Here is a 16,484-nt window from a genome sequence, read left to right as displayed (position 1 = left end):
ATCAAGGAAACGATCCAATGAACCCAGATAAAGGTAAGAATGATGGAAAAGCTGTCGCTGACAAACACGATGCAGATGAAGATTATGATGGCGATGAAGACAAGCCAGATGAGCACGACTCCAAAGATGAGGACGACTCCAAGACGACGATTACGATCAAGAGTCGCATAATGTTTCTCGAGATGAAAATGGAGATGAAGATGATCAAGAGCACGATCAAGAGGACTATGACCTTGAACATGAAGAAAACGTAGACAATTACGAGTATCAAGATGAAGATGATCACGAAGATCAAGACCAAGATAGCAACGATCAGTATGAGACCGGGAGTGTAGGAAGTAAGACAAAGTCTTACGTAAGTGACATTCACACTCTCACACACACGAATGGTTGTGATGTCAAAAGACACAACGCAATGAATCGTAGTGCACCAGCCTCCAAATATCCCTGTATCGCCCTCATTCGATTCATGTAGCACGACTCTGAGTTTCCACACTAGCTGCATTTCGGATAGTCTTTCGGTGGAGGCGGCAATTTCCCGTGGCTTCCCTTGCCTTCTTTCACGATCCACGCCATCTCCATCCCCCAGGATGTGTGCATCTCGAAGTGGCAATGCATCAGCCACACGCCTGCAGCCACGGCAGAAATCATAAATCAAACTATCTAGCCCGTAAGAGACATCTTACCTACTGTCGTAACAATATCGTTTTTCCTTGTTCATTTTGATCACGCATGCAACAGGTTTGGTAGTAACAGCCGTCCACTTATCCTACAGAAATTACGGTCTGCAATTTGGGTCTCAGATTTACCTGGATTATCCGTGAAGAATCGAATGGACACCCAGCCTCCTGCCGGTATCGCCACCGTGTTCATCGCCGGAGGATCCACCAGATTGAAGTTTTCAGGGTCTCTTCCCGCATCGTAGTTCCCCACTCCCAACCCCACTACATAGAAATTGTACCCATGCAGGTGGAAGGGATGGCTCTCGAAGAACAACGTGCCCGTGTTCTGAAGGACCAGCTGCACATTGGATTTGAACTCCACGACTGTCACCTTCGTGCCAAACTGTGCGTTCAGATCATTGATCGGCAGAGTGAGCCCCGCCGTATAATTGTATTGGACGAGCGGTACGCTGGGAAAGTCAGTTTGGTACGTATCTGAGCTGAATCCGGGCTTGCCAATACTACGCGTACTTTCGTAGAATGCCTGAGGAACAAAAGTTCATGATGAATCAGCTGCTAGTGGGCACTCCTTGAAAAGAACGGTGTGCTCGCACAACAAACCTGTAGGATGGAGATATCGGGATCACGGAAGGTGATGTTGTTGATAGCCGCCGAGACCTTCTCTCCCAGAGGGCCATGGCAAACTTGTCCAGTGGGACACTCTACCAAGGAGTATCCGGCCGTGAAAAAGAAGCTCCGGTCGAGCGTTTTAGGAACCGATGCGCGATATCTTTCACTGTTCAGGCTCCTCAGGCTCTTCACGTAATTCAACGCGTACCCACTGTCATTGACGGCAGGAAATGTGGGAAATTTCATCTCCTCGGGCCGTTTGTGCTTCGCACCTTCGTAACGAAAACGGGCAGTCGCTGCAACCTTGGGGTATGGAACAAAGTCTGACCGAGCAGGAGAGTACGTGGAAGCGGCCATGTAGTAGTCATCCACGTCTTCATTTGCGCTGACTAGTACGTCGGCCGTTTGCCCGGGTGCCAGAACAATCACATTAGTTGTGTAAGGCTTGGACAGGGAAGCATCCGTTTCCACCACGGTGAGTTTATGGCTAGCGATTTGGAAAAACAACTGGAAGTTCATGGCCGCGTTGATTATCCGAAGAAGATAAGTTTCTCCTTTCTTCACATGGAAGATCTCTGCATCTGCAGAAGAAGAACCATATAAATCGGATTAATGTGGAGTTCCAATTGAATTTTTCGACGCAAGGTTACATCAAGCAGGCCCCGTCTCTAAATTAGATTCGTGGTAGTCGAAATGCTTGCCTTTCTGGGAGCAATTGTACAGCAGACCAGGTTGTCCGTTGATGGTTAGAGCCTTGGACAAGTTGTAACCTGCGCCATCTGCTAAACCGTATCGTTCAACATCCAACACATCCATATTCCACCATTCCCCTGGACATCAAACGAGGCTTTCGATAAGTATAGCAGGGTTTACACAAGCTGCTCTCCTCCATAAATCAAAGAATTCAATCGGGCCAATCCATTATGTAAAATGAAGAAGTAAAATGTTCGTACCTAGAACAATTGGGAAATCCTTGCGTGGCTGTATTGGGAATGGATATGGTACACCGTTCTTGGGCAAGATAATGAAGGCACCGTGCACAGTAGCTCGAAGCCAGCTCAAATGTGCGTGCCAGAAGAGGGTGCCCATTTCTCGGATGACCGTGAAGTTATGGACGAAGGATTGTTGTGGGCGCAGAGGGCATTGTGTGATATAAGCAGGTCCATCTGACCAAACCGAGAACAGCTGCCTGACTCCATGCCTGCATCACACGGGGATTTCGAATTAGAGGGGCAGAAACCTATTCATCGTATCGTTGGCCTACGCAGGAGAAGTGGGATGAATGCTATACCAGTGTATTGTCAGGTTGTCAGTCACATGGTTAGTCACTTTTACGAGGACACGATCACCCTGCCGCACATACACTTTGGGTCCTGGGAATTTCCCGTTAACTGCCACAAGTTGCTTGGTATGGCAAAGTCGGGTCACATTGGTATAGTGAACCTGATCGAAAAACAGAAACATTAGGATCTAGCAGAAGATACAAACAACCTACAGCAACAAATTTTAGCAAACCCATCTCATTCGTGTTCCACATGATCACGAGACAAGCATTATAGCAAACGTGCGTCCAGTGCATGGAGCGAGTTCGTTTTACCTTAAAATGAAGTTGGTGGGTAGTGGTTCCATCTTGGTTAACTACGGAACCCGCAGAGGCGAAACCGAGAAGAGCTGCCAGGATGAGAGGCAATAAGGGATTGATAGAGAGGTGAAGCGAAGTTGGGGAAGCCATATACTGGGGAAATGGTGTGCGTCGGGGTGGACGATTGCAGTGGATTGTAGAGACACAGCTGGTGTTTAGGCAATGAGTACTTATGAGGATGAAGTGATACGTTTGCGAACAGAGGGGCGTAATATATATGAGTGGTCCACGTCGGTGTAGCCCCGGTTACACCTAGTCAACAATTCCAAGAATCAGGACTCAGGATTCAGCTGCAGGCTGTAGCAGCTGAGAGCAGCTACTAGGGGCTCCGCAATAATAGGAGTGATGGATCATGGAGCCTTTGAGGATCGAATCTCTATTATCAGACCGTTAGCAAACTTCTTTGATTTATTTGATGAGGTAAACCATAAAAGGTACTCAATCACGAGTGTCATTCCATAACCGTTAATCTCCCAGGTCACATTTTCAGAACGAAGTTTTTCGTTTTCTTTCTCAAAAGTTTGGAAGTTGCTAGTCAGCTACGTTCGACGTTCGATTGATAAATAGAGACTGACGCATTGAAGACAAGGCGTTGATGGGGTCCCGACTCGCCAATCTTCGTTCAAAGCGCTACTCTTCTCCTCAATTACGCGTTTTCAAGGGCGACTTAGTCCACGCCGAAGAATAGCTGGATGGACGGATGCTAGCTTTTAATACACATCGCGTTGTAGGACGAATGATCGTTTATAATAAGTAGTGCTCTAGATACTCACCACATCTCTCTTCGAGAACCTCCAATCTCTCTCCTTCCTCCCTCCAAACCTCCAACCACCATCCTCTTGCCATGTCACCGGCTTCGGTAAACTTCTCCTTAATATATATTGAGATTGAGATGAGATGAGATGAGATGGAGAGATATAGAGATAGAGACGAGTAGCATGACCAGTCTTCGACGAGCAATCTCAAGGTTGGGATCCTCTCTCTCTCTCTCTCTCTCTCTCTCTCTCTCTCCGACTATCAAGGTTGGGAATGACGACTATCGTGATCAAGGGGAATTCTCTCTCCGACATAATTTACTTCTATTGGAGAGCCTTTGATTGTAGCTCGAGGTGCAAATTGCAATAGATGGAATGGATCTTCCATGTCCTCCAAAAAGTGGAAGTCTTTTGATTACTATGTTGGAATACTTGCAACCGCCTAATTGGGAGGTCACCCTATTACGGATGGGATATCTTTTAGAAGATCTTCTCAGAAAAGGACATTCCACTAATATTATTGAAAAAAAGGCTTGCATGGCACACTTCCACTTGCAAGATGATCTAACTGTTGGCTACGAGAAAGAGGTGGAACATAAGAGGATTGGAGATCATGGAAGATCTTGATGGCTCCCCGTATAAAGACGAAGGTGATGCAGACGATGACATGGATAATCTTCGTGGTTCACAAGATTACTCAAAGAAATCACAGACACATATCTTAGTATGACCCTTTACTTTTCTTTTACCAACATTACATTTAGCTATAACCTATCAATCTCGCAAGCTTTTGTATTTTTTACAGACGGTAGAGGGGAAGGAAGAAGAAATGAGTTCACGTGGATTTGAAGTCAAGAAAGCCATAATATTACCTTCAAGTTTAATTGATATGGTGATTGCTGGAAAAACTGAAAGTGAAATATTTATGACAATAAAAGGATCACCGAAAGACTTTCATGATATAGAGAGTCAACTACTTCGCTTCTATGGAAACTCCGAGGATATGATGATGGCGCGGCTCATGCTTAAGAATTCTGCAGATTTATCCAAGCTATAAGGAATACGAAGCAACTTTGATATTCAGGTTGTGATTGGACAACGACCTCAATATCTATCATTTGGTCCAGAAGAGTTTCAAATCCTAAGATATTGAGGAAAAGAGGTTAATGATAAAGTCATAATGGCCATCCACAGGTTTGATACAAACTTTGTCTTTGCTTAGTATTTATATATTGATTAAATCTAATGAGCTAATGTTTGGTTATTTTCTTTATCTTGACTTAGTATTTATATATTGATTAAATCTAATGAGCTAATGTTTGGTTATTTTTTGATGCAGTATAATGATATCTCGGTTTCCTATAAATTTTGTAGTGTGTGTATATATCGTAGATTCCCTTCTTTCTACATGGCTCAACAATACTAAAAAGTCACTAGAAGATATCTGCACCTGGTTGCAAACTCTCAATATGGACAACGTACGAGTTATCGTTTTTCCATAGAATGAGACGTAAGTGACACGGTAACCTCATACTTTTGCGAGATGTAAGATGGAGTCAAATTTAAATAAAGATTCCTAATTGGTCATGCAACAAACATTGGAGTTTACAAGCCAATAAATGCTATTTTGCCAATTCGACGCCAAGATATCATGGCAATGTGTTAGCATAAGTATATAACTTTCATGGTACACTTATGCTTAATGCATTGTAACTTTCATGGTATGTATCTTTTGCGATGCACTTATTCATTCCCTTGTATGTTATGATGGATAGGTCCACATCAAGGTTAATAAGTGCAATTGAACAAGTCACAAGCTATGATGGTGACTTGCAAGAAGCAATGGACTTATAACGCCCTTATAACGATGCAAGGTTGTAGACCAAAATGATCAATACAACTGTGGGTGGAGAGCGTGCTACAACTGCAAGTTGCTCCTCGATGAAATATTTGATGTGAAGGGCTCACAATCCTCAATGTCTATATATTCCGATGTAGAACTATATACATTTGTGGCTCATACTATTCAATCCATAATTGCTCAATCTCTATTTAAAATATTTGCTACCCCAAAGCATCACAATCGACTCCAGCCACCGCAAAAGTTGAGATTCAACATACCCCCGAGGACTATAAACCCAAAGCATCAGAAGGAAGTCCACTCGCGGAAGTAGGGACTCAATCTACGGCCAAAGAGTCATACTATTCTGGGGAGTCCTATGCCCAAAGCATCCCAGTAATGTCCACGAGTGGAAGTAGAGAGTCATTCTACACCGCGGACATCACACCCTCTCGAGCAGTCTATGCCCAAGGAATCACCATCTACCCAGCCCACACTCAAAAGCAGAGATTCAATATATGCATGGGGAATCACAACCTCCACTGGATTACACGCCTAAACCATCACAACGGAGTCCACACTTGGAAGTAGACAAATTCTATGCACGAAGGAAGAGTCCATATATGCCTAAAGCATCAAAGCCTTGAGAGATAGAGTCTACTTCCAAAGCATCACAACAGAGTCCACACGAAGCATCAAAATCCACTTCATTGTAAAGCTTTATGATGGGGTTTAGCATGTATATGAGTTATTTTTTGAAGTAGAAAAACTTTATTGGTAAGTGATCCATATAAAAGTCCAAAGTCTCAAAACTTTGTATTTGTGATTTTGTTGCTCAAAATGTTATTTTGGTTGATTGTATTAAATGTGAAAACATAATGGGCATTCATCATGGATACATATTAAATGTGTGACTTGCTTTCCTTCTCTCACAATGCTATTTTTTTTGAACTTGTGACTAAAAACAACAAGATAACTCAAATCATACTATAGGGTCAAAGTTTATAACATTATAGAGTCATAAGAGCCACACTTCATAAGAATTTGCTACTAAAAAATAAATTGTATTAGCAATTCTAATGTGATCTACTTAGCCCTACCAGACTTATTGTAGAGAATACAAAATAAGATTAATGACTACTACAGGCCACACAGGCCGAGATCACACTAGAAGATCTCATCATTAGTATCTCTTATCTTATCAATAACCCAATCTTCCACGGACTCCACATCCGTATCCTCAACATAATTACAATAAAGGAAGAAATTCAAGCAGTCACAGATTATTTCTTTATAATCTCTTTGGGAGGCCCTTATTGTTCTTTCAGCATCTCGATCAAATCGGCCATACCGAGTGCTTCGATAATGTAGGTTGCTTAAGAATTCCAAAAGTTCTTATTGTGCTTTTATAATACATTGTAAAAGTCTTTCGCTCTCTACTATCTTCTGAGTCTCCTCCTCTCTATCCACCTCTGTGCATCGAATTCCTCTCTCTCCATCCGTGTCAGTGGAGATCCTTGTCGAATTCTTGCATCTCTCCTTGCTCCTTGGTCAGCAATCCATTCTTTGAGACTGTCGATTTCTGTCTTCTCTCTCTCTCTCTCTCTCTCTCTCTCTCTATGTCTCTTCTACCCCCTCCCTCTTCTCTCTCTCTCTCTCTCTCTCTCTCTCTCTCTCTCTCTCTCTCTTCTCTCTTCTCTCTTCCCCCCCCCTCTCTCTCTCTCTCTCTCTCTCTCTCTCTCTCTCTCTCTTCCCCCCTCTCTCTCTCTCTTCTCTCTTTCTTGCCTCCCTCTTCTCTCTCTCTCTCTCTCTCTCTCTCTCTCTCTCTCTCTCTGTGTCTCTCTCTGTCTCTCTCTCTCTCTCTCCCCGCCTCTCCCCCTCTCCTCGGCCGACCGATTAATTCAAACACTAGGACTAAGGGCTTAAGCCCTTAGTCTCAAGGCTGCAGGGCAGCCAAGGTGCCCACAGCGGTGCCCGCTAGCAAGGCAACGCTCATGCGCAGCGCCTTCCAGGGGTGGCACAGCCAACCGCCAATGGCGACGCTTGCCTCGCCTCCGCCTCCTATCGCACCTCCTCCCTGCTCCTCCCAACGCCCGCCCGCCTCACCTCTGCCTCCTATCGCGGCCTCCTCCCCCCTCCCCTCAACAGCCCCCTCCCCTCCTCTCCACACTCCTCCCCCTCGGCTACAAACCCCCCCCCTCTCTGACGTGCTAACCCCCCTCTCTGATGCTGCGGCTACTCGTGCAACACCCCCCCCCCCCAAAATTTTTTTAAATTTTAAATAAAGTTAAAAAAAAAACCTAACCTAACCATCCAACTAACTATAGCTAGGTTAGTATTAACTTAGGTTAGTTTTAACTTAGACTAGGTTAGATTTAACCTAGGTTAGCTAGTCTAACTCTAGGTTAGTTACTTGCAGCTAGGATAGTTTAACTGTTAGTTAGCTACACTAACTAGATAGTTAGGTTAGTTTGACTATACTAGGTTAGCTCAACTAACTGTGGTTAGTTTAGTTAGCTACAGTCAGTTTAAACCATAACTAAGTTAGGTTAGACTAACTATTAGGCATCTAACTGGATAGTTAGGTTAGCTAGGCTAGTTAGGTCAACTGAGCTGGATCAGTTACTACCCCTCAGTTAGACTTAAAGCCCATTCACACCAAACCTTAAGACCATAGAGGTCTTTCCTGTTAATTTCCTCCCAGCGATGGTTTCCAGTAATCCCCTCTCGTGAGTCCTGTTTCCTTTTCACTACTACACACGCATCCTATTGCGATGTTTACGTACCGACGATTAGCGCCCGCTTAGCGTTAATCGTCGGTATAAAAATCGGGTGTCGTAAATCGTCGCTATATAGCGACTTTTAATAAGCGTCGCTATATAGCGACGTTAGTAAAAGTCGCTATATAGCGACTTTGAAAGGTCGCTATATAGCGACCTTAGTAAAAGTCGCTATATAGCGACTTTTAAAGGTCGCTATATAGCGACACTGAGACTATATTATAGCGACGTTTTACAGAGAGTTTTTTTTTTTTTTTTAGCCTTAAAATTTATTTTCTTCCAATGACAAAATTTTTTAAATTTTCATACATGTTTGAGCTCATAGAGAAATAAAAAATGAGAGCATGTACATCAAGCCTTTGAAGCTCATATATTCATGTCCAAGTTGGAGATGAGAAAAATCAAATTAAATAAGAGCATTTACATCAACTGTTTCATCTTGATCCAAGTCTAAGGCGCCAAGCAAGTCTATCTCCAACTCTATACCGAGTTGATCTCCTATATCATCATCGTACTCTAGCATCGTACGTTCACCTAAAAGTATTTGATCATCTTCTTCAATTAAGCTTAAGTGTGGTGATTGATCTTGACGATTGTTGTCTTCCTCGTCAATATCGTGATCTCCATCCTCCTCCCGTGCGATGTCATTATGCGCATCTTCCTCTTGCCTCATATGGTGATCTACATCTTCTTTGCTAGATTCATCAATTGGATCTGGATTTGGTAGTGGCATCTCCATATCCACATCTCGATCTTCAAAAATCTGCTTACTTCGTGGTGCAACTTGGATCACGTACCACCATCTTGGATCAAAACGATCCGGATGAAAAACCACCTATATTGAAGATGAAAAATCACGTGCCAAATGTCGTCAATTATATATATATCAATGGACTTAAAAAACGAAAGCTTCGACTAATTAAATCATTAGTATGCACCTGCTCACAGTGCTCGGGAAGAACAAAAGTATCACTTTCATCGGTCCAATGTTTGGTGGAGTCTATTGCAAAGAGACCGCTACCATCTTTTCTCACAGTTGCATGGGGACCGTTGTAAGTAGTTCTAAACCATTTTACATCAAGAATGAAAATAGTAAATCGTTTGAAATCAATTTCATAGATGTCGCGTATGGTTCCACAATAATCCAACTGTGAGGAGAGAAGATTGGTATCCGAAGCACTTGCTCGGCTATCTTGTGTGAAGTTAGCCATGACTCCACAATCATACGTGACTCTCTTTGAATCGATGCGTTCTATGCGAAAATGTCGTCCATATGACCATAATGCACTGTACTTTTTGTACTATAAAAGAGCATCATTAAAACAATGAAGATGCACCTATTTTATAGCATATATTGCCACAAATAATTACTTAATTACATCAAGAGATAAGAAACTTACATGCACCATATATCCAGATGATAACTCCCGCTCGCGCTCGTTTATTGTCTCTCCATCACGTTCGGCTTTACGTATAGCTAGTTGTAGCCAATCAAGTGACATGTGAGTAGGGAGAAGAGCCAGATCTCGTGGATATGGTTGTGATCGCCTGTACATTACTCTGAATCTCGTCCTTGCATTTATTCTTTCTGCTTTGGCCACTTCATATCTCTCAATCCACTTCTGCATCTCAGGGCTATTGAGGATACAAAACTTATTGAATTTCTCCATTTGCTCTTCGCTCATCTTTCTTTCAATCCCTTTTCCTTGGGGGACCTCGCCAATGATGCGATCATCATCCTTGTTGTGCCAAGCTTGCGGCATATCAGGATCCGTGGATGCAAGAAACTCTGTGATATATACTAATGACTCTTGCACAAGCCATCCCTCTGCCATGCTTGCTTCTGGTCTTGCTCTTTGTCTTACAAACCCCTTTAAAGTTTTCATAAACCACTCGAGAAAAAACATCCATCGATTATGAACGGTACCTGCTATAGCCACCTCATCAACTATGTGCACAAGCAAGTGGACTTGAGTTGTCATAATGCTTGAGGGAAAGTGCTTCTCAAGCAAGCATACGGCTTCGATGGATTCCACCCTAGCGTTCTCGATGCTCGATATAGAGATCTCTTTTTGAGATATCCACCTATTTCACATGTCCATGCATATGTAAGATATTTGAGATATCCACCTATTTCACATGTCCATGAAGAAAATAGATAATGCGAATTGATAGTAAGCATACCTCACAATACCACAGATCTTGAATATAGCATTTCTAACATCTTCTTGTAAGCACCCTTTTATTGTAATTGGAAGGATGAACTATCAAAGCAACAATGAAATCATGTCAACAATATAACATAATAATAATTACGCTAATGCATCACTATTATCGGTACACTAATTCTACTTAGAATACCTGTAAGACCTTGTGCCAATCATGGGACTTGAGGCCACTAAGCTTATTGTCCTTTGAAAATGCTCCTTTCAAGCAACGCATGTACCCTGTCGGTGTTTGAAAAGAGGCAATGTCTGCCTTGATCGCTGCCTCCTCCCTCGTAGAGAGGATCCACGTTGCTTTCGGGAGGACAATTTTTCCTGAAGCATGCACTTGGGGCCACAAACGAGACATCCTATTCATAGCACGCAAGTCTTCTCGCACTCCTCTCGAGTCCTTGGAACCAACCAAGTGTGCCCAAATGGTAGCCCCCACATTCTTAAAGATATGCATGGGATCCAAGAGATGATTGATTTGTAACTGACCCCAATAAGGAAGCTCGTGAAAGATCGATAGCCTCTTCATACCAGGAGGAGGTTCCTCTCCATTCTCCCTCCAAGCTTGAATCCAATCACTTGCTTTTAAATATGATGGTGGTGGATCAAGCTGACCTCCACGTGCGAGATGGTCGAGCGGAAGGTATCGAGCATGACCTTCATAAACATTTTTCCTCATGTGTTTGGAGTAGCGTGCAAGCGATTTCAGAGCGGGTCCACAAACAGGACAAGCATGGTACCCACTTGTAGCAAGCCCTGCACGCGTGCATGAATATGTTAGTACAAGACATGCGTGCAAAAGAGAGTAAAAAAAGCATAATCCCTCATTGTACATGTAAAGACATAACCACGTACCTGCGCACTCTCCATATCCTGGGTAGTCATGCATGGTCCACATCAAGATACCCCTGACGGAAATATCATTGGTATGCCTAGGAGCTCTGGAAATATCAAAGACCTGCACTCCTCTCCATAATATCTGTAACTCCTCTATCAAAGGTGCCATGTACACGTCCATGTTTCTTGCCTTGTACTTTCCTGGCACAAGTAGTGCAAGCATGAGGTGTCCCTTTTTTATTGTTAGCCATGGTGGGATATTGTAATTCACCACGACTATGGGCCATGTCGACCAAGATGTCGAGCGTAACCCGAAAGGATTCACGCCGTCCATGGCTAGCCCAATATGTAAGTTGCGTGGCTCTCTCGCAAAGTCCGGCCACTGATTATCTATGTGCTTCCAAGCCGCACAATCTGCGGGAATCCTCAATGTGTGATCAGTGGACCGATGAGATGCATGCCATGTCATCAACTCCGCTATGGATTTGCATCGAAACATGTGTTGTATTCTTGCAATGATGGGAAAGTGTCTTAAGACCTTTACCGGTATCCTCTCACCCTGCAAGTCATCTCTATATCGTTGTTCCCCACACTTTGGACAACTAGCCAAATCTCCATGCTCACGACGAAAGAGAATACAATCATTACGGCAAGCATGGATGGTATCATAATCCATACCCACCATTGTTAGCATCTTTTTCGCTTCATCTCTTGATGCGGGCATGGTATTTGGTGCAGGCAACATCTTTTGGAGCAACCTATGACAAAGACACTATCCAAATGATGATTCTCAAAACAAACAATATCCAAATAATGAGTCAATCAAATTAATGCAAGGGCTAACCTCATTAAGGCCGAGACACTTGTATCCGACCACCCATACTGTACTTGTAGATTCAAGATTGAGAGACAAGCACGTAGTTTAGACATCCTGGCACCCTCGTACAATTGTGTTGATTGCAACTCTCGCATTTTCACCTCAGACTCTGACATCACGTGTACGTGGGATGTAGTGCCCCTAAAAATGGAATCCATCATGTCGACCATACCCTCGTCGTCATCTGGGAGACTATAGTCTTGTTGAAAGTGAGAAGGTATATGTGTACCCTCGTCACCCTCGTCATCCTGTCATAAGCTCATTCGTGTAAATAGAAGATCTTCTAATTCCGGGTATACAATAAGATTGCGAACTTAAATAGCTTTGACTTACCGATGATCCATCAACATGTGCAACACCAACGGGGGGTACTGGTTCCAGCTCCTCCCCATACATCCGCAAGTGGCGCATGATAATACGATGTTGATGTCGTACTTCTCGCTTGCAATGAGTGCAATGACAATATAACCTCTCCGTAAGCCACTTCGTGCTCCCGGGCGTTGGCGCATCATCGGATGAGCTTCCACTCGTCCCTTCCATCTACACTTATAAAACCAAAACATAAGCATGAAGAGGAGATGTACACAATTATGAGCATAGCATGTTTAATTTGAGCTTCTCTTGAGGCTATATAAAAAGAATGACATCGCTATATAGTAAGGATTGAAACAAAAAATCCTATATAGTAAGGCTATGTAGTAAGAGGAGATATTGACAATTATAGGCATAGCATGTTTGAGTCACAAGAGGCCTCATTAAAAAACAAACAGTAAGCGTCGCTATATAGCGACGCTCTGTTCCGTCGCTATATAGCGACGATTTTAATTGAAAGCGTCGCTATATAGCGACGTTTTCAATTAAAAACGTCGCTATATAGCGACGAATAAGCGTCGCTATATAGCGACGCTGTGGGTTAAAACCCGAAACGCCGAAACCCGCGGCGTTTTGCTCAAAGCTTTCCTAATCTCTAAACTAAGCTCTCCAAAATCTCCTCCCACCTATTTTCACTGACCTCCCATCTATTCCAAGCAACCTCCTACCCTATTTCCCACTCCTCACCCTCCTCCTACCTCTTGTGCACCCTCTCTCTCCTTTTTCCCTCTTTGGTTTCCAGAAAGAAAGTTCTTCAAAAGGTGAGTTTTTTTCAACAATGTAGGTTGTTTGTTTGTTAGCTTTGGTTTTGTGAGTGTTTCTACTTGTATTGCTAAAGTTTTAAACTAGTTTTCATGCTTGATTAGAAAGGATTCAAACAAAAAATGAAATTTCAAGAAAGAAAGAAAGAAACTCACCTCTTCTTTCTGTATTTCTCTTCCTTCTCTTCCTTCTCTTCTCCTCAATCTCCTCCTTTCCTTGTCTCCTCAATCTTCTCTTTCCTTGTCTCCTTTCAAGAAGTTGCTTTTGTGATCTCCTCTTTCCACTAACATCTTATTTGAAAAAATGGGTTGTTTTCTCTCTTTTGTAGGGCCAGTCCACTACACCGAGCGGGACATAGTCTCTCTTTTGTGGGCCCAGTCCACTACACCGAGCGGGACATACTTTTACAGGTAAGTGCTTCCTCTTCTTTCCATTTAAGCTTTTTGTTATTTGCATTTGCCTGCAGCTAGCGCCTTAAGCGCTAGCTGCAGTGATGGGCGTAGGAACCCTCTCTTCCCCCTTCTCTTTTTCTCATTTTCCCCCTTCTCTTTTTTCCCTCTTCTCTTATTCTCTCTTTCCCCCTCTCTCTTTTCCCTTCTCTCTTTCCTTTCCCCCTTATTCTCTATTTCCGCATCCCTCTTATTCTCTTATGCTTATGCTTCTCTCATTCGCATAAGCTCCTCCTCTATTTCCGCATGAGCATAAGCATGAGCTTATGCTTATGCTTATGCATAAGCATAAGCATAAGCTCATGCTTATGCTCATTCATGAGCATGAGCTTATGCGTAAGTTTCCGCAAGAGCTTATGCGGAAATAGAGAATGAGAGAAGCATACGCTTCTCTCATTCTCTTTTTCCGCATAAGCTCCTTCTCTCATTCCGCATAAGCTCCTTCTCTATTTCCGCATGAGCATAAGCATGAGCTTATGCTTATGCTTATGCTTATGCTTATGCATAAGCATAAGCATAAGCTCATGCTTATGCTCATTCATGAGCATGAGCTTATGCGTAAGTTTCCGCAAGAGCTTATGCGTAAGTTTCCGCAAGAGCTTATCCGCAAGTTTCCGCAAGTGCTCCTTCTCTTTTTCCGCATAAGCTCCTCCTCTATTTCCGCATGAGCATAAGCATGAGCTTATGCTTATGCTTATGCATAAGCATAAGCATAAGCTCATGCTTATGCTCATTCATGAGCATGAGCTTATGCGTAAGTTTCCGCAAGAGCTTATGCGGAAATAGAGAATGAGAGAAGCATATGCTTCTCTCATTCTCTTTTTCCGCATAAGCTCCTTCTCTCATTCCGCATAAGCTCCTTCTCTATTTCCGCATGAGCATAAGCATGAGCTTATGCTTATGCTTATGCTTATGCTTATGCATAAGCATAAGCATAAGCTCATGCTTATGCTCATTCATGAGTATGAGCTTATGCGTAAGTTTCCGCAAGAGCTTATGCATAAGTTTCCGCAAGAGCTTATCCGCAAGTTTCCGCAAGTGCTCCTTCTCTTCTTCCGCATAAGCTCCTCCTCTATTTCCGCATGAGCATAAGCATGAGCTTATGCTTATGCTTATGCATAAGCATAAGCATAAGCTCATGCTTATGCTCATTCATGAGCATGAGCTTATGCGTAAGTTTCCGCAAGAGCTTATGCGGAAATAGAGAATGAGAGAAGCATACGCTTCTCTCATTCTCTTTTTCCGCATAAGCTCCTTCTCTCATTCCGCATAAGCTCCTTCTCTACTTCCGCATGAGCATAAGCATGAGCTTATGCTTATGCTTATGCTTATGCATAAGCATAAGCATAAGCTCATGCTTATGCTCATTCATCCGCAAGAGCTTATGCGTAAGTTTCCGCAAGAGCTTATCCGCAAGTTTCCGCAAGTGCTCCTTCTCTTTTTCCGCATAAGCTCCCTCTCTTTTTCCGCATGAGCATAAGCATGAGCTCATGCTTATGCTCATGCGGAAAAAGAGAGGGAGCTTATGCGGAAAAAGAGAAGGAGCACTTGCGGAAACTTGCGGATAAGCTCTTGCGGAAACTTACGCATAAGCTCTTGCGCATAAGCATAAGCTCATGCTTATGCTCATTCTTCCGCATGAGCTTATGCGTAAGTTTCCGCAAGAGCTTATGCGGAAATAGAGAATGAGAGAAGCATACGCTTCTCTCATTCTCTTTTTCCGCATAAGCTCCTTCTCTCATTCCGCATAAGCTCCTTCTCTATTTCCGCATGAGCATAAGCATGAGCTTATGCTTATGCTCATTCATCCGCAAGAGCTTATGCGTAAGTTTCCGCAAGAGCTTATCCGCAAGTTTCCGCAAGTGCTCCTTCTCTTTTTCCGCATAAGCTCCCTCTCTTTTTCCGCATGAGCATAAGCATGAGCTTATGCTTATGCTTATGCATAAGCATAAGCATAAGCTCATGCTTATGCTCATTCTTCGGCATGAGCTTATGCGTAAGTTTCCGCAAGAGCTTATGCGGAAATAGAGAATGAGAGAAGCATATGCTTCTCTCATTCTCTTTTTCCGCATAAGCTCCTTCTCTCATTCCGCATAAGCTCCTTCTCTATTTCCGCATGAGCATAAGCATGAGCTTATGCTTATGCTTATGCATATGCTTATGCATAAGCATAAGCATAAGCTCATGCTTATGCTCATGCGGAAATAGAGAAGGAGCTTATGCGGAATGAGAGAAGGAGCTTGTCATGAGCTTATGCGCAAGTTTCCGCAAGAGATTATGCGCAAGTTTCCGCAAGTGCTCCTTCTCTTTTTCCGCATAAGCTCCTTCTCTTTTTGCGCATAAGCTCCTTCTCTCATTCCGCATAAGCTCCTTCGCAAGTTTCCGCATGAGCATAAGCATGAGCTTATGCATGAGCTTATGCTTATGCTTATGCATAAGCATAAGCATAAGCTCATGCTTATGCTCATTCATGCTTATGCTTATGCTTATGCTTATGCTCATGCTTATGCTCCTTCTCTATTTCCGCATGAGCATAAGCATGAGTTTCCGCAAGTTTCCGCAAGTTTCCGCAAGCATAAGCATAAGCATAAGCATAAGCTATCTGCAAGTTTCCGCAAGAGCTTATCCGCAAGTTTCCGCAAGTGCTCCTTCTCTCTTTCCG

The 16,484-nt window shown here is 43.2% G+C and overlaps 1 protein-coding gene across 1 annotated transcript; it reads right to left on the bottom strand.

Moving 5' to 3' along the window:
* Positions 1–495: 495 nt before the first annotated feature.
* LOC147894452 (laccase-4-like) lies at positions 496–3,024 on the bottom strand. Its single transcript, XM_087385311.1, has 7 exons — positions 2,890–3,024; positions 2,584–2,735; positions 2,246–2,493; positions 1,994–2,122; positions 1,284–1,873; positions 810–1,206; positions 496–629 (listed from the first exon to the last, which is right to left on the bottom strand). The coding sequence occupies exons 1-7, from the start codon at positions 3,022–3,024 to the stop codon at positions 496–498; spliced, it is 1,785 nt and encodes a 594-aa protein (XP_087241437.1).
* Between the last annotated feature and the right edge of the window lie 13,460 nt (positions 3,025–16,484).

This window comes from Dipteris shenzhenensis, chromosome 14 (assembly GCF_047967505.1).
Source record: "Dipteris shenzhenensis isolate YYH24624 ecotype China chromosome 14, Dip_SZ_1.0, whole genome shotgun sequence".
Lineage (NCBI taxonomy): Eukaryota > Viridiplantae > Streptophyta > Polypodiopsida > Gleicheniales > Dipteridaceae > Dipteris > Dipteris shenzhenensis.
This window is presented reverse-complemented; position numbering and strand designations above follow the sequence as displayed.

Excerpts from the sequence above, each read along its gene's own strand:
- LOC147894452 (XM_087385311.1), bottom strand. The coding sequence starts at position 3,024 with ATGGCTTCCCCAACTTCGCTTCACCTCTCTATCAATCCCTTATTGCCT. Across the intron at positions 1,874-1,993 it reads GTACAATTGCTCCCAGAAAG|ATGCAGAGATCTTCCATGTG; the intron begins GCAAGCATTTCG and ends CTTCTTCTGCAG. Across the intron at positions 1,207-1,283 it reads CCGATATCTCCATCCTACAG|GCATTCTACGAAAGTACGCG; the intron begins GTTTGTTGTGCG and ends TTTGTTCCTCAG.